The sequence below is a fragment of the Mauremys reevesii genome, linkage group 4 (assembly GCF_016161935.1).
Source record: "Mauremys reevesii isolate NIE-2019 linkage group 4, ASM1616193v1, whole genome shotgun sequence".
Taxonomy (NCBI): domain Eukaryota; kingdom Metazoa; phylum Chordata; order Testudines; family Geoemydidae; genus Mauremys; species Mauremys reevesii.
In genome coordinates, this window is record NC_052626.1 from 117,048,185 (window position 1) to 117,071,714 (window position 23,530).

The 23,530-nt window shown below is 42.8% G+C and overlaps 1 protein-coding gene and 1 long non-coding RNA gene across 3 annotated transcripts; one reads left to right on the forward strand and one right to left on the reverse strand.

Annotated features, from left to right (window-relative positions):
• Positions 1-788: 788 nt before the first annotated feature.
• On the reverse strand, positions 789-21,197 carry ODF3 (outer dense fiber of sperm tails 3). 2 transcript variants are annotated; one of them, XM_039536918.1, is made up of 8 exons: positions 21,039-21,197; positions 19,247-19,505; positions 17,449-17,578; positions 15,489-15,689; positions 14,972-15,073; positions 10,459-10,580; positions 8,528-8,665; positions 789-1,501 (listed from the first exon to the last, which is right to left on the reverse strand). In XM_039536918.1, exons 3-8 carry the CDS (start codon positions 17,555-17,557, stop codon positions 1,412-1,414), a joined length of 762 nt encoding a protein of 253 aa, XP_039392852.1. In that variant the 5' UTR covers positions 17,558-17,578; positions 19,247-19,505; positions 21,039-21,197; the 3' UTR covers positions 789-1,411. The 2 variants fall into 2 exon arrangements, with proteins under 2 accessions (XP_039392852.1, XP_039392851.1); XM_039536917.1 differs by having other exon boundaries at positions 790-1,501; positions 19,313-19,505; positions 21,039-21,196.
• Positions 21,198-21,290: 93 nt separating this feature from the next.
• Positions 21,291-23,252, forward strand: LOC120403105. Its single transcript, XR_005597470.1, has 2 exons — positions 21,291-21,671; positions 23,093-23,252. It is a non-coding gene; the product is annotated as an uncharacterized LOC120403105 (long non-coding RNA).
• The last annotated feature ends 278 nt before the right edge of the window (positions 23,253-23,530 follow it).

The window sequence follows — 23,530 nt, forward strand, 5'->3', positions numbered from 1 at the left end:
CGAGAGAACACAATAAATGGGGGAAGGGACTGTTGGGGTTCCCAGCTTGGTTAAGTGGGGCAGACAATTTGTCCTTCCCAATAATTGTGTTAACCTTTGGGCTCAGCTGTGGCACTCAGGCACTGCTCATAGCAAGGGATGGTGCAGAGTTGCACCACTTCTGTGTGGAGCTTGAGGAGTAAGCCTCAGACACACAATTTCCCTCTATAATTCAGGAGGAGAATATCTACTTCTATACCACTTCAACAGGAGCAACTTCCCTCCCCTGTGCTGTCAGGCCTGCTCCAAGTGGTGATGTGTAGCTGCAGTGTGTCCATATCTCCACCACCTCCTCTTTAGGGCAGTATGCTTTTCTGAAATAATTCCTGTGCTTTCTGAGTGCAGCCTGCAGTTATGGTTAGCCTGCATGTGGACCTTGCAAGACGCTGCATGTTCACAGCCATCTGGCATACAGCAGCTGAGAGAGCAAGAACAGCGCTTCTCCTAGGTTAAGGGGATGTTGTTTGGCAATCTAGGCTTACTTTGTTTTAAAAAATTCTAATGAAACTTTGTTCTTAAATTTAATGAAAAGGTTTTTTTAATTTAGGATTTTAACATTTTCTAGCAATTCTAAAATGGCAATATTTTGCTAAGGCATGAGAACCAGAAGTGGTTTTAATTTTCTCTTCTCCCCCAGCCCTTCCCTCCCGCCCCATTATCCAAGATTAGTGAAGAGGAGAATGTAAACTAGGAATGAGTGGTGAAAAGCCCATTTAAAATTTTAAAGTTTTGTCTTAATAATCTAAAGATGTAACACATCTAAGAACTTGTTTTAACCACCTAGTATCCCTTTAAATTTTACTCTGTAACTCCATCTAAAGGTAGAGTGAAGTATTCAGCTACTTTGACATAAATAGTGACTCCCTGATTTATTTTCTTTACATGCTGATACTGCAATAGAACGCAATCAAAGGGATAAATGACACACACAGTGAGGGTCATCACAGGAGTAAAACAAAATAGTTCAGTAGTACAAAACTGAGTGACTCTTTATGTATACAGTTGTGAATTCCCAGTTTCTGGAACACAGGATCCAGATGCTTCAATGCTCTAATGCCAGGGTTCAGACTCTCAGCAGGTAGATACAGCAAGATCCACATGCCAGGGTAATACTGCTAGCTTCAACATGTCCTCTTCATTAAGGGGGGGTTATGAAAAATTCCTTCATAGCCAGAGGCAAGTTAAAATATTGCAAGTGATCATTTTCTGAATATTTGTCATCCTTTAGTGCTAGAACTTGTAGAAACGTATTTGTTTGAAGATAGATGATCGTTAATTATAAGAACTTGTATAAAAACTGGCAGCTTTAAAATATAAAGCAACATGATATAGAAAAATAAATGTAGTTTCTGTAAGGCAGCTTGCGTGAAGGTCAATAGACATCCACTATCAAAGGCATTGTATACTCAGAGTGTCGGATTCCGAAGCTAACAACTGGTGCGCAAGGCTTGGTCAGTGTTACCTGGAGATGGAAAAGTAAATACCACAAATCAGGATATTCACTATTAACTAGCATCAGGTTTGTTAGTTTCTACTTTCTGTGCTACATGCCCTCCCCAATCAAGTACTAGATCTGGACAGTCCAGGTCACCTATTGTCACACATGTGCCCCTTTTACTAGTTTCCTATCCGTGAAAAGAAGTTTGTAACTGAAGGTGCACAGACTGTCTGTTACGCAGCCAGATTAGAATGGTTGAAGAGCAATCGGCTTCTCTGAACTCTGGGTTAAATGTTGCAAAAATTTCCTAATAAGATGAGGGATGTGTGGTGGGGTTTGACCTTTCATGTTGGCAGTCTGAAAGTGCAGCTTCTTCCCTTAGATAAGTAGCCTTGTTGCTTCTGGATGCACCACACCCTGCATCAGTTTCTTTATGAAATAGAGTTCTCATAAATGATGAGTTTGTTTACTTACCCAGATACGCCTATAGATCCTACCTTGTCCACTTTATGCCTCTCTCTTTTTATTGTTGCTAGTATGCATTTAACTGTTCCCATTAACTTGGTATTTTTATTCCAACACCCTCTAATCAGTTGTTTCTATAATAACTTTTGACATTACCGCCATTTGGGTTTAAAGTTCCTGTGCTTTTTTTCTTAGAACAGAGATGAGTATTTTAGGAATATTGGTGTAAAATCTGTTCAATATCTCTTATTTCAATGGTCCCTTTAAAAACAGTTTTGTTTTTTTATTTAATACTCCTTCCCCCCATACACACAATTAGCATTAGGGATGAGCTGTGAAGTTGTAGTCTGTATCGATACTTGCCCAAATTTCAAAATACTTCCAATCCTGTATGCCAGCTTGAGCAGGCTTCTAACTGAAATATTTTTAATTATTCTTAATTATGTCCCCCTGTACATATAACGTGCATTACTGAAAGAAAGGGAGGGGTGTATGTTATGACGCAGAACAAGGCAGAGTGACATAGTAATTGCCAAGTGTGTCTTTTAGGTGAAACTTAAACTAGGGCTTTTCTGTGTTGTTATAAAAATTCCACTGGCACTTTATGAAACAGTTTGAAATTTGCAGTATCTTGGCCACATTTCCAACTTGGATAATTCTGCCTTCCTCCTTGCAGTTTCAACAGGGTACAGTATCTCTGACTTCCTTTTCTAATTGTTACAATATTATATGCTGTAAAAATAGTTGCCACATTTCATCATTAGGGACAGCAGTGGCAGATTAAAATGATCCCCAAACTAGTTTGTAAATTTCTAAAGCTGCCACTTTAGGATACTTCTGGCACTTCTATATATAGGCTAATGTGATTTATAATTGTAAAAAATCAATACAGGTAAAAGAAGCTGCACTAATTTTGATGCTGCTCTTCAAATGTGTTTGTGTAAATAAACTTGTGCATTTGTTTAAGTAAATAAAATCTCTTTATTCATGTCTGATTATTAGTGACATCACAGCAGACTTTTCAGAAGCCTTCTCAATCCATCACTACCTTCGAACACTGAGTAGCTGTCCTCTCATTGATCTGCCACATACCCAGGGGCGGCTCTAGGTACCAGCAAAGCAAGCACCCGCTTGGGGTAGCCCATTTGCAGGGGTGGCATAGGAGCTGAGAACCAAGAGGGGGCTCTGGGAGCTGTAGTTTCTTGGTTAGCTCCCTGCCTATAGAGCCAGCCCTGGAGCAGGGAAAGAACTACATTTCCCAGCATTCCCTTGGCCACTACCAATTGGAAAGGAAGGAGGGGGACCTCATGCGGCAGCCTGCTGTGAGTGGAGCGCTGCACTGTGAATGGTGGGAGACCATATTTTAACATTCAAAAAACAGGACACTCCGGGGGAGAGAAGCCCCACCCTGCCACCATCCACTCCCTCCGACTGCCCCCCACAGAAACCCCAACCCATCCAACCCCCCCTGCTCCTTGTCCCCTGATCACCCCCTCCTGGGACCCATGCCCCTAGCTGCCCCCCAGGATCCAACCCCCTATCTAAGCACTGCTGGTCCTTGTCCCCTGATTGCTCCCTCTCGGGATCCCTGCCCCTAACTGGCCCTTGGGACCCCACCCCCTATCTAAGCCTCCCTTCTCCTTGTCCCCAACTGCCCACTCCTGAGACCCCATCCCCTACCTGTCCCCTGATAAACCCCTGGGACTCCCATGCCTATCCAACCACTGCCTGTCCCCTGACTGCCCCCACCCTGAACCTCTGACCCATCCAACCCTCCCTGCTCCCTGTCCCTTGACTGCCTCTCCAGAACCCCCTACCCCTTCTCCAGCCCCCTTACCATGCCACTCAGACCAGCGTGTCTGGCTCCGCGCAGCACCAAACACGCTGCTGCATACATGCTGCTGTGCTCCCCCGAGGAGCCCACAGCCACCCCCCCACACACACCCAGCACCTGCCTTCCAGATTTGAACACACCAAAATTCAGGAGTGCTCAAGCTCAGTTTGGGCAGCTGTTAGTTCGTTTCTCCCAAATCAAATACACTGATCCACTGTAACTTTCTGTAGAAAAGTAGGATAAAATTGAGAAAGAAATGCTTCCCAGTGTTTATTAGGACTGGAATTGCTATTTTCAACAGCCATTGCCTTTTTGTTTGTTTGTTTGTTTAAAAAGAAGACAGTGATATTGCATTGGCAAATTCCCCATAGAAAGAAAGAGTGGAACAAAAGAATAATAAAGGCACCTCAACTTTTCCTCATTTATGGAATTCAGTCTTATAATATGCATCCAGATATCCTCCAATCACACAAGCTGAAAATTGTTCCACTTTACTGCAGCACTGTACCCATATGGGAACCAATCCTGTCTGTGTTTTGTGCACATCCAAAATTCCTGCTGAATGACTCGCCCTGGGAGCGAGTTACCGGTGACCCAGGGCTGAGGCGAAAGGAGGGTGCAGGTGGCAGGGGAGAGAGCCCTGGGCTGGGGCAGCAGGAGGTGTGTGTGGGGGGCACTGGTGGGGGGGAAGAGGGGAGCCCAGGGCTGGGGTGGCAGTGGGGTGAGGGGAGGGCATTGTTGGGGGGGGAAAGAGGGAAGCCTAGGGCTGGGGCAGCAGGGGGGTTGGTGGGGGGGAGCCCAGGGCTGGGGCAGCAGGGGGGTTGCAGGGGGGAGCCCAGGGCTGGGATGGGGGCAGCCAAAAAATTTTTTGCTTGGGGCAGCAAATAACCTAGAGCTGGCCCTGCACAGACTGTTCCTCCATCTCCTTCCCGGTCGTCCCCTGTTATGAGGACTTCCCACCATTCCTTCCAGGATAACTTTATCAAGATTATTACTATCTCTATGCCTGATGTGACCAAAGGACATAAATTTACGCCTGTTGATTTCCAACAACATGGTCTGCTTCTCTCTAATAATGCGGCTAGTTTAAGCATTTGTTGCATTTTCCATCCAGGAGATGTACAGGAATCTTTGGCAGCATCCCATCGCAAAGGCTTCAGTTTTCATCTACTTTCCAACATTCATTACCATAATTCACATCTATAGGTCGCTCTTGAGAAAATTAAGCTTTTCACCAATCAAGCTTTCATCTATGGGGGAGGGATAGTTCAGTGGTTTGAGCATTGGCCTACTAAACCCAGGGTTATGAGTTCAATCCTTGAGGGGGCCATTTAGGGATCTAGGGCAAAAAATCTGTCTGGGGGTGGGTCTTTCTTTGAGCAGGGGGTTGGACTAGATGACATCCTGAGGTCCTTTCCAACCCTAGCATTCTATGTCATGCTTTTTCTAAACTTTAGTAAGGGAGGCCATGGCTGAGCAATCCATTCCTAATTTTATTCCACTTTCTTTTGAACAGCCTTCTTGGCTGGATATGTATGATCCCAGGTAACTGAATTCATCTATTGCCTCTACAATTTGACTGTTAATCATGATGTCCACTTTCATCCTGTTTTTGTTAGTCATGTCAACATACATGCACTTCATTTTTACAGTATTCAGAGATAGTCTATATTCCTCACTAACTTTTTACAGATTCCAGCATTGATTACATTCCACCACTGGTTGTAGCAACAGGTGTTGTCATTGGCATATCTAAGGTCAGTTAAGAGGGGGTCCACCAATGGAAATCCCAGCTCCTTCCACTTTATCAAAATCTTCCAGGGTTTGTTTCATTCTGCATACCTCTTGAAAAAGTTTAGGACAGAATACACCCTTGTCTTGCGCACAGCCCAGTGGAAAACCACTAGCTATTACCTGCAACAGTGTGGTCTGTTGTTGAAGGTAGAGACTGGCAAATCTGCCATTATCCTACAAAGATGATCAAGTTGGACAGTATTGAATACTTTTGAGTAGTCCATGAAACACATGATCAATGGGTGGTTGTACTCCCTGTATATTTCAATGATGTGACTGACCGACTGATCACGTGTGTCTTATTCCTCTCTGAAAACAATTTTTGGTGGTGGTGGTAGTTCTGCTTCTGTCATTTGCTTCATGCGATCCTGGATTATGTGGGCCAAAACTTTGGTCAATTGTGATATTAGGCTGAGGATACAATTGTTATTCTCTGTTATGTCTCGTTTCTTTAGTAATGGCAGAAAGACTCCCTTTCATCTAGTTGTCTGGCCAATTTCTAGTCGTCCATACATGGTTGGAAATTTTCCACATGAGATCAATACTGCGGGCACGAGTCACTTTAAACAGTTCTGCTGGTACTTTACCTTCCCAGGGTGTTTTCCCTGGCTTCATTTTCATAATAGTACACACCACTTCCTCTTGTGGGATTGATGGCTCTGGCTCTGTACCCTCCTTTCTGTTGCCCTATATTCTGAGTGGCTCTAATGAACCATAAAGATTGGCAAAGTAATCTCTCCTTCAGAATTTGATATCCCTTTCAGTGAGGATTCTGCCAACATGATCTTTTGTTATGTTCAATTGCAGGGAAAACTTTTTGGTAAGAAGTCTAATCTCTGTGAACAAATTTTTTGTATTATTACTCTCTTTGTGATTCGCAAGTTCCATGCATTTTGCCCTGCTGTATCCATTGTTGTCTCATCTAATCTGCCTTTGGATCTGTTTAGTTCCTTGTACTTTCTCTTTCATTCTTAAGTCTCTAAGATATTCTTTTTCATTCTGCATTATTGTTTCACCTGCTCAAGCCATTTCTCAGTCATCTGTGATGCACTGCAACACTGACTTTTCAGAATGTATAATTTGGCAGCTTTGGGCATGACAGTTTTCATGTTATTCCAAAGTTTATTCAGGTTGTTCTCTTTTACCTGTGACAATCCCTCAAACCCATTTTGGACAGAAGTCATGTAGTTTTTATTGATTCTGGACCAATCCAAATGTAGTGGACCTGCCGAACATCTTATCTTCAGTTTATGTTTGAGGCTAACGGTTGGTGGTCTCCCAAGTGCAGACTGGGAGTCAGTCTGTATCCATTGGATGCTCTATTACATAGACAATTTGGTTCTTTGACATACTTTCAGGTGACTTCTATGTGTTTAAATGTGTAGGGTGATGGGTGAAGATGGTGTTTGTAAAGACCAGGTGATGAGAACAGCAGAATTCAACTAAATGCCTCCTTTCTCATTTTATAAACCAAAACCATTGTTTCAGTAAGCTTCATGAGAGCTTACACTTCCAACTTCACCATTCATAGAATCCTTCCCTGGGCACTGCACCTTGGCATGGTGGGAAGGCTTGCATATTCCAATGAGCTTGGTAACTATGCCAGCAGGAGCTTTATCTCCAGACAGGGCCACCCAAGCTGGACAAGTCAAAGGGTAAGGACCAGACAAAAAGTAGTCCAGCTGGCTGGTGCTGGGTGTAGAGTGGCATTCAAGTAACTTGGCACATTTTGTGCCAGTGTTTTGGCTGGATGAGTGCCCTGGGGAGGGTAATGGAATCCTGATGGAGGAAGTGCCATCAGAAGGTGGAAAAGTTCAATCAAGTATTTAATCAACAGCAGCTAAAAACTAGAGGGGAGTCAACAAGAAACCACCTTCTGTACTTCCATGCTAGAACAAAGGCGAAACATTAATCTCCACGTGGTGCTGGATGGCAAGACTCCAAGGTTAGAAAGCACAACAAACTATACTGGGGGAGGAGGTTCTGGCCATTAAGAGTACCAGTTGCAGCTATGATAGTGCTGTACCAAATCCTTCAGGATGAGCCTGATGTTTGCACCAAGGAAGAGTGACGTGAACCTTTGTAAATGAATGATCAGAGTAGACACATGGGTGAAAGGAATCTCTCTATGTTGGCCAGAGAATTGAAAAGATATAAGAAATATGTGGAATCTCAGATCTGTGATGGAATAGTTGTGGCTGTTTCATTACAGTGGATGGATATGCAGTTTACTACTCAGGATCTGAAAAAATGGGGTCGCAGTTATCCAAGAAGACCTCAAAGTGTGTGCTTGGATATAATTCAATCAGCAATAGAATCATTATGGTTTGTCTTTGAGTCCACGTATCAATCATACAAGTTTATGCTTCTACAACAACAGCTGACAGTGAAATGACTGAGTTCTATTTGATTAAACAATATGTTTTTCTTTAATCCCTGGTGCACAAATATAATATTTTTTGGTTTTGTACATGTGCTTATGTAGGCTCAGATATCTGATGAATACATACTTAGACAGATGGAATGAAAGATCCTGCTGGCATTGATATGCACAAGGATTTCTCAAAGAAACCTGTCCAGTTTCTTGACTCTCTGCAATTAATCTGTCTCAATAATGCATTAATATTGTGGGATGTGGGTTTTTTTAAATTTAACTTTGACTTGTTCAAACATGGCCTCTTTGGGGCAGTAATGTAAAGCATTAATTGTAGCTCTTCCATGCAGATTGATGTCCCTTCTTACCAGTACTCATCTTAATGCATTGATATATTGAAGGATCTTGTCCTTGCTATATGAATCTGGATTTTTATATGTTGAACTCTGCTGGAAAAAGTTTTCGTGATAGCTCTAAATCAAGACGTGTCAACTCAAGGAGTTTAAATACAAACCAGCCCTGTAGCCTGCGACTGTTTGACCTCTGACTCAAGTAAATTACCCTCTAGATCTCTCTGCCTTACCTTTCCGGGATAATAGTCTCCTGGTCCAGGATGTCTAACAGTTCCTGCAGGCTTAGTCCGGGAGCTCATGCTGTACTTGGGGGCTCTCTTTTTGTACACATCAACTTCTGTCTTTTTATATGCAGCTGGACCCGGGGTCTGTAAGAGAGTCAATGGAATCTTCCATTGAAAATGGCTACATTCAATATCCCCAATTTCCTATGAGAGCTGCATAGGTTTATCTGCAACAATTAATTAATTTTAACAATTTTTTATTTTTTTTGCAGAAGGGTTCCCTCTCAATAGTGTCATGTCCTTTAGAAGTTTATATTAGATGTCTGAAGTCTTATTAGCCTGAGCCACTTCACTTTTGACAGACTGCAAGGGGACAGTGGCTCAAACTGAAATGAAAGTGCCATTGTTCTGTCTCTGCAAGCATTAGGCACCTGTGATCTTCACTGGTTTTTATATATGGCTTACAGTAAGAGATTTGTCTAAAAGCCCAGTGTTTTCAGTAGGTTTTAGATAATTAGCAAGAATCTGTACATGATCTGTACATGATCATTTTTCATCTAATACAAAAAAAAATCATTTTGTAAATATGTAACATTCCATGGTATTCAGCTACACAGTCTTATTTCACTTAGTATGATGTTATCATAGGCATGAAATCTGATGATTAGTTTGGTAGGTGGCACTAGGAATGTTGCTACAGCCTTCTACCTAAAGGGATCGTTATTTCCAGAAAATAAGCTTGAGCAAGATGTCAATTTTTTTCCTCACACCCATCATTGTTAAACACAATCATTTAAAAAAAAATCATGTTCCAACTCTTACCACACAGCAGTATCTGAGACGTAACCAGGGGCGGCTCTAGAGCCCAGCGGGGCAAGCACCCGCCTGGGGCGGCCCTTTCCCGGGGGGGCGGCAGATTGGGCCGGTGGACCTGCCGCAGTCATGCCTGCGGGAGGTCCACCGGAGCCCCGGGACGACCGGACCTGCCGCAGGCATGACTGCGGACGGTTCGCTGGTCCCGCGGCTCGGCTGGACCTCCCGCAGGCATGACTGCGGCAGCTCAACCGGAGCCGCCGGACCCGCGAACCGTCCGCAGCTGCGGGAGGTCCAGCTGAGCCGCGCGACCAGCGGACCCTCCGCAGTCATGCCCGCGGGAGGTCCGCTGCTCCCGCGGCTCTGGGGCGCCTCCCGCGCATGACTGCTTGGGGCGGCCAAATTTGTAGAGCCGCCCCTGGACGTAACAATTATTTCCCATTGTAAGAAAGCTGTGGTCCTTCAGATGCTGCTGTGTTTACCGTGGGTATTTTAGAAAGAATTTTTACACATACTTGTTGTCTGGGGACATGGATCACTGTAGGTATTTCAGGAAGAAAAATTCTTTGGAGATGGCAGCGAACTTTGAGTTTGAAATGTTGCTACTGCATATGCACAATAAGGTGTCAAAATACTCAGTAATTATAACACTGGAGCAAAAGATTTTTCCTCTAGAACAAAAAATATATTGCAATATGTGTGTCCTGATGTGAAATTTCATATCTGAACTTCTGTTACTTAACACATTTCTTGTCCTCATCCCAATTACAACTCCTTTTCTAGATGGAGTTCAGGGAACATGGTGCTTAGGCATAGCACAAGAACTAGGCCTACTCTGAAAACTATAGTAGTCATTGGAAAGATTCCCATTGATTTTGTTGGGTTTTGGATCAAGCCCTTAGACAGGTATTTGCTGCAGATACAGTTAGAGCCCTGACTTGCCAATGATGCAGTTACTAAGAACAGCCATATTTGCTGCCAGTCTTCATGCTGCAGAACACTTGTATCTCTTCAAGAACTAGGAAAGAACCCACCAGTGCTTAGAGGCCTTCAGTCTTGGAGGCAGTGACTGACCACTGATTGTCAATGAGAGCAGCTGAAGAGGAAATGGAAAAGCAGCTTACCTTATGCAGATCCTCATCAAAGCGACCAAGCTTACTCTTCCATTTCATGGAATAACAAGGGCTAGCAGTTTTGTCTACTGTGTTGGGTCCCATCACCCGAGGAATAGTGTATGTGCCAGGACCTGTGGGGGGGAAACCATGATAGTTATGTACAGTGTGAATCCCCAGGGATTAGAGGGAGCATGATATTGGAGAGGGTTTTCAACAGGGGCTGGAGAGAAGGAGGGATATTTCTTTTTCACATTCCCTGGCCCTTTTTTGTCCTGGAATAAGGGTAGGCATCTGGAGTCTGAACTGCTGATGCTCACGGGTGGTGAGGCTGGCATGCTGAATTAAACAAACAGAAAAGGATGGTTACTGACCTTACACTAACTGCAGTTCTTCAAGATGTGTCATCATAATCAACTGCATCTTGCCCGAATTTTCTCAGAGCCCTCAGCATCTTAGGAATTGGCAGAAAGGTATGTTCATCCCAGTGTCAAGGAGTCTGGGCTTGAACCACCTCAGGAGCAAAATGCCTGATGTTTTGTTGCTCTGGTCTGTAGCAAACACGTCTGTTTCTGGGAATTGCTACGTGTGAAAGATGTTCTGCAGAACTGAGTCTTTGATAGACCACTCCTGGTTGTTTGAGAACTACCTGCTAAGTCAATCTGCCACGATGTTTTGAGGACCAGGAAGGTGCAGCACCACTGGTGTCATTTGATCTGGAATGCACCCAACTCCACAGTGGAGACAGTCTTGCTCCCCCTGTCTGTTAACACAGTAGCTGTGGGGTTGTCTGTCAGCACTTGGATCATAGATTCCTAGAGTAGCGGTAGGTGTACTTTGCATGAAGCCAGATAGCTCTGAGCTCTAGGATGTTTATGTGAAGATGAGTTTCCCTGGGGGGATCATAGGCCCTTAGTCTGAGGGTGATTTAGACGAGTCCTCCATCCCCAAGTGAAGGTTTTTATTGCTAAAATCTTGGTAGGTAGAGGTGCAGAACAGAGTATCCCCTTGCATACCTGAACTGGGTCTTATCACCAGTTGAATGGGGAGAGGACTTTTTGTGGGAGCATGTAGTGTCTATTGAGTAGATACTCTTTCATGGAGCACAAGTGAAGTCTGGAACTGAGCCATGTATCCTACCCCATGTGTCCAGTAGAACACAGGCTGATATGAGTATAGGTACTAGGGAAGGTGGCACCAGGAACGATTTTCCCTATGAACATTAGGTCATTTCCTGCTGTTCCTTAAACATACTTCCTTAGAGTTTCTTTGTGGCTCCTGTGGCATTTCCAAAGCAGGAGAAGGAGAGTGCAAAGGAGTCGAGTCCCTAATATGCCCTGATGGGGATGAAGTAAAGGAGTACATTTCTTCCAAAGGAGGGACTGTACTGTCAGGAACATCCTGGCTCTGTTGTGCTCTCCTCAGCTGGATAGGGGGTGAGGTCGGTACTGGAGCTGTCTCCTTTACCTATTGTACTGATGCGTCAGTAGCTGGTGAATCCTCAGCCACTCAAGGAGAGGAGACTGGTACCGAGCCACAGATAAATCACTCAGTATTATATATGCCTTGAGTACCAACACTCTCGGGACCAGTGCTGGGCACTAAGGAACATAGTTTAAAGGTTGCCTGTACAGAAGCACCGGTTGCTGAAGGATCATTACCACAAGAGATGCTGTCTGTAGGTTTAATGGCTAATATTTGTGCTCTTTTAACAGTCAATACAGGGGTGCCTAAAAATCAGAACCTGACTGAAATCAGAACTTTTTTGTGTGTTGCCAGTGGGCAACAAAACAAACCCGATGCTGCAGAGAAGCAGGTGGACACAGTGAGAGGTTCATTCTCACTGCCACAGATGATAAGAAGGAAATGAGAAACTCTTGGACCTGGTTCACCACTTATGATTTATGCCCTGGGGTTAGGGGCACAAGGGACCTCAGGGTGCATGTGCAGCTCCAGCAAATACTGCTGGGCAAAATAATCTGAGATCGTACACATAGGGTGCATGTGCACCAAGAATAGAATCATGTGGATAATCACTCAAAGAACAATGGAATTAAAAAGCCTTCTGCTCCATCCAAGGATACTGCTTGAAGTTTAGAAGCCAGGCTGAGTTTGTAGGGCTGGCAGTTTAAAAAAAAATCACATCTTTTAATTGTGGGCTGATCTAATTTACACTGGAATCCCTGGGATGCTGTAGTGGTTTCTGAGAGTAGAGCAGCACTTTTAAAGCTGCCCCTGATAACTATTCTGGCTATAAGAGGATGTACTTCACATAACTTCTCTTTAAATTGTATAATGCTTATTATTTTTCAGTGTTATTTTATGCAATCATTATAAATTGTTCTATCATAAATCTCAGGTCCCATCTATACAACAATCCCACCTATGTTGGGGCAGCAAATGACAAACCTGCTGTGGCTTAATGGGGCTGTAATGCGGTTTGGTTTTTGCCTCTGAACAGGACTTATTTTTATCTTTTCAAGGTTGTAACATAGTTCATGTAACAGGATCATAATGTTTTGCCCTTGTACAGATCATTTTCCTGACTTTGTCCATGCCACCTCTCTCTTTTCATCAGTCCTCTTGCTCTCCCTTCTCCATCACATGAAACACAAACTACTTGTCTTCTCTTTCAAGGCTGTTTGTGACTTTTCTCCACGCTACCCATCATCTCTCATACGCTATTGAGATGTCTAACGATGCCCACCTTTGTTCTGCCATTTATACCAGCTTTTATTGCTCACTTGTTACATTTTCAATCAAGCACTTTTGTGTTTCCTACCAGTCTGCCCATCATGCCTGAGGAGATCCCTGTAAATATCTGCCAAGCCACCTCTTTGTCCTTTTTCAAATCCATCCTTAAAACTCTCCTTTACTGTGATGTCCACACACAAAAATGTGATAACAGATGGAAAGCTGGTATGCTGAGGTGGTGACTATCAGGCCGACTAATGTTGCTCCTCATTCTGTCTGTGTCCACGTGTTGTCTTTCATCTTATACTTAGATTGTCAGCTTTTTGGGAAAGTGACAACCTTTTTTTCTGTGTTTCTACAGCACTCAGCACAAGGGGGTCCAGTTCCAGGACTGGGGCTCCAAGGTGCTAACCCAGTAATGTTTGGGTTCTGTCTATGCAAAGAAAACCAAAGTGTATTATACAAGGTTTGGGCACATCTATTTTGCAGTTAGCACACAAACATTGTTGTGATTGTAGACAGGGTGTTAGCTATCTGAGGGAACCAAAAGTAGTAGTTGCATAGTGATGATATGTAGACATTGCTCTGAAAGTGGTACATTATGTTTTGGATCTGTCTAAATGATTGATCCATGGCTACTATTTTTGATCAACCTGTATCTCTTCTGTCTCATCTCTGCATGTTTGATACTTTTCTTGCTGGTGAAGTAAACCTAAACCATCTGTAGCGACCTGGGTTTTTCAGACATTTTTTCATAAAAAACACAAACATTTTTCTAAAACCATACTCATAATGGGACATTTTTTCAAGACATATTATGGAGTTTGTCATGTGATGACCCCTCTTGATAGTTGTGCTGCTAATTATTTGCTGATATTTAAAGTGTAGGTAAAAGGAATTGCATATGCATTTCAAACAGACATAGGAAGATAAAGTTAGGTCATATTTTGGCCTACTAATCTTGATGATAGTATGTCTCAAAGTCTGGGTGTAACACTCTCTTCTAGTGAGTTTTTATACCTCTGTGCCAAAGGAGTTCTCCTCAATTTTGAGACATAAGCTGCCTGGCTGTGGTATCAATGTCTATTAACTCTGAGTGTTGTCACATGAGCATTGAGTGTTTTTTCAGTATTTTTTTTCCCTCCCCTGGAAATATTCCTTTTGGTTTCTGTCCCCCGTTACCCCTTGTTAATTGAGAGGAAGAATTTGGTTTCTTCCTCTTTTGACACTGAATCAGTTAAATTGTCTCTAAGAGCCCATCTCCACTACAAATACAAATGGGATACAGTCTAGTTATAACATGCATGTCCATTGACTCATTTAAGACATGATTTCTGTTTTAGTGTAGACAGGGTTCAGTGGTTTGAGCATTGGCCTGCTAAACCCAGGGTTGTGAGCTCAATCCTTGAGGGGCCATTTGGGGATTGATCCTGCTTTGAGCAGGGGGTTGGACTAGCTGATCTCCTGAGGTCCCTTCCAACCCTAATAATCTATGATTAACCATGTGCTGCAACTGAACGAAAGCTTTGGATGTGAGCAAGTCTTAAGCCCAGTTACAGAACACAGTTAAGGTTCCATTTGCACTACAAATTGGAACTCTATTGTAACCAGGTAGAGGACAACCATATTAAGCTCAGGACCATCTCTAGTTCATGGCTTTTAAGAGCCCCAAGTTCAAACTACATATGCCATTACCAAAGCTTTCTTCCTTCATTATAATACTTTGCTGTGGAGTCAGGCTCAGGAATTTCACTTTCTTTCTGGCTTTTAGGCGAGGTGGCAACTACAGGACTCCTAGATCGATTTCCTTTATTAGTTGTTGGATTTTTACCTGGAGTGCTGTCTACACTGAAGCTCCTAGTCCTGAATGATATGGAGTGCACAGGAGCAGATTCATAAACATGCTTTTTTGACTTCTCTGGTGAATAATCGCCTAGACAAGAGATGAGCAAAGCAACAACAGTGATCCTTTCATGCCAAACAGGTGGCTTGATCTGTAGGTTCAGTCTGTGCAAAATTGCAGTGTCCCAACCAACCACATCATGCTGCACTGCCATTTCCCTCTACATTCCAGCCCCATTGTCCTGCTTTGCCAGTTCTCCTCCATCCTGCTCTCAACCCCCTGCACTGCTGTTCCCCTCTTCCCAGCTCTGTTGCCCTGCCCTGCCCTTCCTTCCCCACCCATGTTGTTGTTCCTCCCACATCCTACCCTCAAATGCTGGAGCTGTTACTTTCCATTTGAAAACATCCATACCTCATTCTGGTGTGGTTTATATTCCCCTAACATAAGACACCCATAGGCAGATTATCCTCACCTTGAATAAACGGTTGAAAGAAATATTACTCACTTGGGCCAGGTGTGACCTCAGTTTTCACGTTGGGGCGCCCACACATGGTATAAGCTGGGGCAGTTTCCTTTCCCTTCCTGGTCATTGAGGGCTCCACATAGTAACGAGGACCTGGAGAACAGGCTTCACGGAGCAAGGGCCTTGCCCCCTTAAAAGTGTAGGCAGGGGCTTTCCTTTTGGTGGGGTTGTGCTTCAGGTAACCTAGGAAGAAGGGCTACATTTCATATGCATGTGTCAAGTTTTATTTTAATTCCCCTTTGGGTCCTGTTGCTAAAGCCTTTGGACCATGAGATTCATTTCTAAGATGCTGGCTTTACTGTTGGTTTGTAGGATGGACATATGGTCATTATTATTGCCCATTCATCTCAGTTTATGGGTACGTCAGAGGTTTCTCTCTTGTAACTAAGCCTAAGCTGTCACCTTCTGAGAAGTTGTGTCACTGGACAAAAGGGGTGAATCACTAACTAATGGCAAAACTAATTGATTTCAGTGGGGCCAGGATTTCACCCAAGGATTGCAAAAGTGAGCTGTACTATCCTGTTCTTAGGACAGTGACTAAGGCTTGTCTACCTCAGAAAACTTACCAAAATAGCTATTCAGGTAATAATTATTCCAATAGTTCTTTCAGTATAAGCCCTTATGTGGATGCTCTGGAGCTTATACTGAAATAACTATCCCTGGAATAATTACTCTGGAATAGCTAGTTTGGTACATTTCCCAGCACAGATATACCCTAAAGGCAAGAGAATTTTCCTTCAAACTCCCTTGTAATATAAGAGATTCTAAAAATTACTTCCAATTACACAGAAGAATAACTCCTAAACAAAATTTGTTTGAAATACTAGTTTTAAATAATTTGGGATAAAACAAGACAACATAGTGACAATGGGATTCCTAGTATGACTGAAAACATTGTTTTTCCCCATGTAAAAACACTGGTGATTGGACTATGTCAAAGTTATTGTAAAGTAAATTCTGGAACTACAAAATACTTGGGTTATTTAACAACAAGCTGTTAAAATAACCAAAAAAAAACAAAAACAAAAAACCACCACACCCAAACTCAAATGTAAAGAACACTTTTTACTTAGCACTAATTTTAAACCTTGTTTTCCAATGACTTCTAATGGGGATGCTACCTACCATGTGTCCTGCTGCTGGGAAGTACAATACAGTTATTCAAATGGCAGCTTCCCAGTGAGAGTGACAACAACCTCCTAGTAACATTATTTCTAAAAATCTATATTGAAAATTCCTCCTGAATTTATATTCTTATTGATGTTTAGATAAGTTAATTGATGCCTTAAAATGTGCATAATACAAATAATTTAGATGGTGATACAATTCCTTAGCTAAATATTGACAGTTTATTACGAGGAAGACAAAAGGTATGCAGCAGCAGTAGTGAGAGGTGATGTAAGAGGCAGCTTGACTCTTACAAATGTCTGACTGTCATTTGCATCACAGTCAGACATCTAACACCTTGCTCCAGTTTTCTGGGGAGCTACAGCCATAGTGGTTGGCATTGAGGTTAATCACAGCAGGGTATTCTTTATGAATTTCCCAAAACCTTCTCCTTTTTGTAATTTCTACTCCAAGGAAACATGTTTCTAGTTTAGCTTTGTGATGTCATGAAAATTTACCAGCCTACCGACAAAATCTACTCGCCACAGAGAGATTTAAAATAATGATTGATAGTAAAGAAAACACTATTTGAAACAGTTCAGCATAAGTCTGTACTAAGCAGTCTCACCCTGTCTTATTTCCTAGGGTATAATGAAAATTAATACAGACATCCCATAGGAGGTTTTTATTAACTGTCACATCAGAGAAAGTGGAATTATTTGAATAAAAAATGTGAGTTTGTACTAAATTAATTGTTTAAACTGATCTGGATTTAGTGTGTTTAACTCATGTTATCATCTGTGTTTCTTGAAACTCTGTGTCTTTGTCCTGTTACCTGTTGTTCCCTGTATTGAGTACTTTGGTCCTGGGCTGGTAAAGTGGGCCATTATTGGGCCCCTTGGACGATGAGGCCTCCAGGTGCCCACCCAAGCACTGTCACCCATGGTGGGAGCTGGTTACAAAGCCTAAAGGGAGAGTAGAAAGGTTAATAGCAGGATTCTCTTAAAGAAGCAAAATTCTATATGAGAATTTTTTCACTGAAATGCAGAAAAGAGTCTGGCCCTGTAATTGTACCACACCTGAAGCCTCATCCGCTGACTCCAGTCTCCATGTTAATGGAACTGAGAGACATGCTGTTTTATAGATTGCATTGTATCAGGAATAAAGGATGCCTGCTCATATAGTACATACCTAGTTTATCTGCTTCTTTAGGCCATTGATACTAACGTATTCAAACTTAGTGGTCTACTTGTTTTGCTAATCTGCATTTTCTCTTATACCCGTTACCCTGTTTATGGTATGGTGAGGAGCAGGGCGACATCAAGGTGTGGAGCTTTCTATCAGGACCTCCTTCATTGGTAGCACTGCACAATGGCTGGTGAAATATGCCCAATAGGCTAATATGGGGTGAGGGTGTGCATTCTTGTGAAGCATCAGGTTCTAGCCCTGATGGAGGCAAGATATTCAGCTAAATGCACTGGACCAACAGTCCGATCCAGCATGTCAGCTCCAATGTATAAGCAAACCAATTGAGACAATGGATATAGGACAGTGGGCAAGTGTTGACGAAGTTATAGCATATCAGTACTGTAGTAGGAGTATCTTGGAAACCTCTTGGTATCTGGGTGTCTGCTGCTACCAGTAGCATGGTGGTACTGAGGCACTAAAACAGATGTTGGAGGGGGAATTGTAGGTGTTTTCCATCAGTGTGATTCATTGTGTTTACCAGAGGGCGAATCCCCTAGAGAATAGGAACAGGAAACTTGACGCCTGTGATATTAAGAATCTTTTCAATGCAGTAGACAGGGCAAATCCCTGAATCCAGGATAAGGAGTCCTCGGACATTTCAGAGGGTCTGGTTTTCTCCCCTATCAGAGAAGTGTTATAAAGCAGACCCTGGTTTTATTTGGTCATTGCTAGTGACCTTCACATCCTGTATCCACAGCAGTTGTAGGATCCTCCCTCACAGTGTCTTTGCCACTAAGATTTTCTTGTCAGAGTTTGAACTTAATAAAAATCTCAGGTCTCCTGCAGGTTGTTCATTAGCCAGTATCTCAGCAGAGCCCAGAATCCCCCAGGCTGCAATTCTGTTCTAGATGGATAGGCCTATCCCTAAACTTGTACACATACTAGGGGTGAAATCCTGTCCTTAGTGAAGTCAATGGGACGTTTGCCATTGTCTTCAGTGGGGCCAGGATTTCACTCCCATTCACTAGTATGTGCACTTAGCCCTCTGCCTCCATTCCTTTAGCTATATATCTCCCTATCTCACATGGTGTAATGGGACTTTTTAGATTACACTGCTCTCATCTGTAGGACACTTTGAATAACTGGGCCGTCAGGCCCTCAGGTAAGCTACCTCATTATCCCTGTTCAAATTACTCTGTACTACTCTCCTTTGCCTTGATGCTTACAAAAAATTGACAGCAGTTAGCCCACCAGTGTGCTGAGACCACTGCCTATTCATGCTGACCAATATTATCGCATAGTTTCCTTGTACTCTTCTCTGCCTGTCTGTATCTATCTGTTGCCTCTTGTCTTTCTGTTCTGTCTGTACAGCTTCTTGCACTGTGAGGTCCTGGGCTCCTAAGCACTATGGTAAGAAGGAATTGCTAGAAAACAGCTCACTCTACCTCTTTCTTCTGCAGAGTCATTATTGCACCTGCTGGTATCTCACTCATCGGACACTGTGTGCTCACCTGAGCTTCGCCTGTACTTGCTTCTTTGGTGCTTTAAGCATCAGCTGTGTGGCTCTGTTTTCTCTGTATCAGCAGCGAAACTTGCTGTGCATTGAGTCGTGAACCACCCCGTCTACTGCCGTTCCTTTTTAAATATGTTATGACTCAGGAGATTTATTTTAAAACAGTTCCTGGTCTGGACTGACACAGGTGCCTGAAACCCAAAAGATAAGAGCTCTTCAGCAAGCTGGATACAAGAATGAAAAATGAAGAAATAACATTAGCATAACAATGTACTTGCAGATTTAAAATAAGGAATTAACCAAACAAACCTGGAGGTTCAGCTGTTCTCTATAAGAACTGCAATTTTCCTCTCCTGTATAGGTCCAAGAGGGTTAAATGTGCCTCATATACATTACATGTATGTATTACACACTTTAAAATGTGGTTACAGAGAGAACAGTGACAATGTAAAAATGACACTCTTTGCTAACTGTCCATCTTTGATTTTTATCTCCTGGTGTGCTGGGAGATGCAAAATTTTAACTACAGCTGGCATCTCAGAGCCAGTACAGTTACAGAGAAGGGAGCTGAATGTTATCCTGCCTCTCCAACTCAGCTAAGTTCCTACTGCAGAATCTTTTGTTACTGGCAATGATGTACAGGAAGAGGCAGATCCTAGGTTCAGTTTGCAGCACTGGATGTTAGAAAAATGATTTTTCTTTGGGTTTGTAAACTGAGCTGATATGCTGTGAAAGCCACTGGATATAATGGCCCCGTGCTGCGCTCATAGAACTCCCGCTGATTTCAACAGGACTCCTGTGTGAAGAGTAATTGAAGGATCAGGCCTTAAACATAGAAGACCATGATGCCATTTTCCATTCACTTTTCAAACTATAACCTGGTAAAATATTCCATGATAACCTATAACCCTGATGCTATACATGTTGGAATTCAACATGCAGGAGAAACAAAGCTAGTTTTGGCTTATTGCTTTCTATAGGGAATTCTCAGCAGGTCGAGTTTGAGGGAAGCACACGTCTTCCTAGCAGTTCCAAATTCCATGTAAAGCCATCTCACTATTGGCACACCAGCAGTCCACAAAAAATGCTCAGCTTGTCAATGCAATTCTAGACTGTCTGGTAGAGTTTTGAAGACTTGCAAAGAGTTTTTCTGTGGACCGCAAATGCTTTACAACTATGTTATAAAGCTACTTCTCTGACGCAGATAGTGTCCTAAATAAAAATAATTCTGAGTCTGCACAATGAAGTGTCAGATGTTAGCAGATTGTGTTTGGAATTTGGTGGGTTTGGACTTAACTGTGTTTTCTTGCGTACCCTACCTAGCAAATTACAGCAGTTTACTATAGGACAGCCGACAGTTGTGTGAGTATAGCATTTTTACACCTTTTTCATGATTTTTATCTTCTGCAACACTTTTTGTTGTTAATGTTCTGTATTGAAAAGAAAATACATTAATGCATTATTTTAAGAAAACAGTTTTAAATATACCAGCTTGGAAATATTAAAGCATTTATGGTTAGAGAGAAAATGATTTGTTAAAATTATCCCGTTAAGCTCAATTTGCAGTAAAGGGCAAAAAGACTGGATTCAGTCCTTCTTCTATAGTGACAAAACATGAGTTTCTGAATTAAATCAGACTCAATATAGCTAACTATAGAACTAGAAGCTGTACAGAAATGAAGACGCTGTGAAATGGCCAACTAGGTAAATAGGAAACAATTCACCTTTCTTGTCCTTTGAAGCCTAATTATGTGTGAATAAACCCTGTCCTCTCTGCTGCCCTTCTCACTTTTCTTTCAGTAATAGAACTGCAGAGTTTTAGGAGAAGGTGGAATGCTGGCAGGGTAGGCTTAGGTTTCTCCCTCCATGTGGACTTGGGAAGAACTTTCATGAAATTGTCATAGAAACTCACAATTACTTGTACAGTGGCTCAGGAGGTTCTAGAACACTGTCCAGTATTAGGATTCTAGCCTCTGTTGTATGTGTTTCATGAATCATTCCTATAGCTTTGGCATCATAGTGCTACTTTTTTAGTAGCTCACAATGAGGGAACAGGACCTTCAGATCTGCACAAGGACTTTGTGCCCACAGGGTAGTCCAGTTCAAACTGCAGTGATAAGTCTTTCTGCCCACTTCTCTAGCATGAAGTGCTGATTCATCTCTTCAAAAAGTCAAAGCCTGCTTACCTAGTGCTTGCATCTGGCTGCTTTGTGTATACATTGAGCTCTTCCTATGAAATTCCAAAAAGACTGCATTGGGTTTTGTAGGTTAGGGACAAACCTTTCAGTCACCTGAATGATTCGGAGTCTAAGCCCTGGTTTCGAGAGTGACAGACACTTAAAGCCAGATTTTGAAAGGTAAAGATGGAGATAGGTGCCTTGTGAGATTTTCAAAATTGCCTTATCAGGTTAGATGCCTAATTTAAATAGATTTCAAAGGAAAAGTCAATGGATAAGTGCATATGTCACTTCTGAAAATGGGAGGTAGGCTTCTAGGCCACTTAAATACTTTTGAAAATTTTACCATTAAGATGTAAAACCCAGTGAACTTGCTTTGGAAGTTACAAGAACAAAACAAATCATTCAGGTTTGCTCCTTCCATATGATTACATGATGGGTCGCATGGTCTCAACATTGATCCAGGGCAGGTCTGTCCAGGGACAGACAGATGAAAAATGTGAATTACCGCTCTTCTTTTTCCTAATGATTTCAGTACAAATGGAACAATGAAGCATTAAATTTCTACAGCAGGAGTGGGCAAACCACAGCTCATGAGCTGTATGCAGCTCTTTTACAGTTAAAGTGCAGCTTGTGGAGCCCCCAAAGGCGCCCCCGCATCCATTCCCCATCTACCAGACAGGGGGAGCTCAGGGCTTCTGCCCTGCGGCGAGCTGGTGGGGCTGGGGCAGGGTTGCCAACTTTTTAATCACACAAAAACTAACACCCCTGTCCCCGCTCACTCCATCCCCTCTCCCTCCGTTGCTCAGTCTTTCCCACCCTCACTCACTTTCACTGGGCTGGGGCAGAGGTTTGCGGTGCATGGGGGTGTGGGCTCTGGGGTGGGGCCGGGGATGAGGGGTTTGTGGTGTGGGAGGGGAGTCCAGGCTGAGGTCGGGGTTTGGGGTGTGGGAGGGCTCCGGCTGGGGGTGGGGCCAGGGATGAGGGGTTTGGGGTGCAGGAGGGGGCTCAGACTGTGTCAAAAGCTTCACTGTCACACTAATGCTTCCCACCAGCCACTAGGCTGGTTACCCCATCAAAGAAGGAAATTAGATTAGTTTGGTGTGATTTGTTCTTGGCAGGTCCATGTTGGCTATTACTTATCCCCTTATTATCCTCTAGATATTTACAAACTGATTGTTTAATAATTTGTTCCAGTATCTTTCTGGATATCAAAAGTTAGGTTAACTGGTCTATAGTTTCCCAGGTTCTCATTTCCGCCCCTTTTTAAAGATAGTAGTTATGTTTGCCATTCTCCAGTACTCTGGGACCTCATCCATCTTCTGTGAGTTCTTGAAGATAATTGCTAATCTTCAGAGATTGCTTCACCTAGTTTCTTAAATACTCTAAGATGAATTTCATCAGGCCCTGATGATTTGAATACATCTAACTTTATCTAAATCTAACTTTTCTAACTTACTTAAATATAAATATATATATAAAAAGGTCTTTGCACTTATTGTATATCACATTTCATCTAATGATCTCAAGGCATTTCACAAATATTAATTAAGCTGCATATGTTCCCAGTACAATAAGTATTTTTATCCCTGTTTTAACAGATGGGGAAACTGAAGAGAGAGGATGACTTGTCCAAAGCCCTCAATGGCAGAGCTGCTAGTAGAATCCAGGAGTCCTAATCCCATCTGCCAGACTTCCCTGTGTTTGCCTGTATCACACATTAGCCAAATGATAGTTGAATTAAAATATTCAGGAACACAACATCTTGACTCTTGTGCTAGGCTGCAGTGGCAATACCTAAACACACAATCAGTTGTGGCAAATTGCTAGCACTATTATGATGGGTCTCACACTTTCTCTTCTTGGGGGGAGGTGGGAGTTCAGGGCACCATTTCTTGCCCCTGAATTGGAATATTAACTGCCCCACTAGTGTCCTAGAGGGGAAGAGTGGAGAGGGAGGAACCTGGGCCCACCCTCTACTCCAGGTCCCAGCCCAGGGGCCCTGAGGATAGTGGTAAACCACATGAACTGACAGTTCC

Coding starts and splice junctions, on each gene's coding strand:
- ODF3 (XM_039536918.1), bottom strand. CDS start 17,557: ATGGGTGACAGTGCTTGGGTGGGCACCTGGAGGCCTCATCGTCCAAGG. Junction 8,666..10,458: donor TTGATGAGGATCTGCATAAG/GTAAGCTGCTTT, acceptor ACTCTCTTACAG/ACCCCGGGTCCAGCTGCATA. Junction 1,502..8,527: donor GAGACTATTATCCCGGAAAG/GTAAGGCAGAGA, acceptor TTCCATCTCCAG/GTAACACTGACCAAGCCTTG.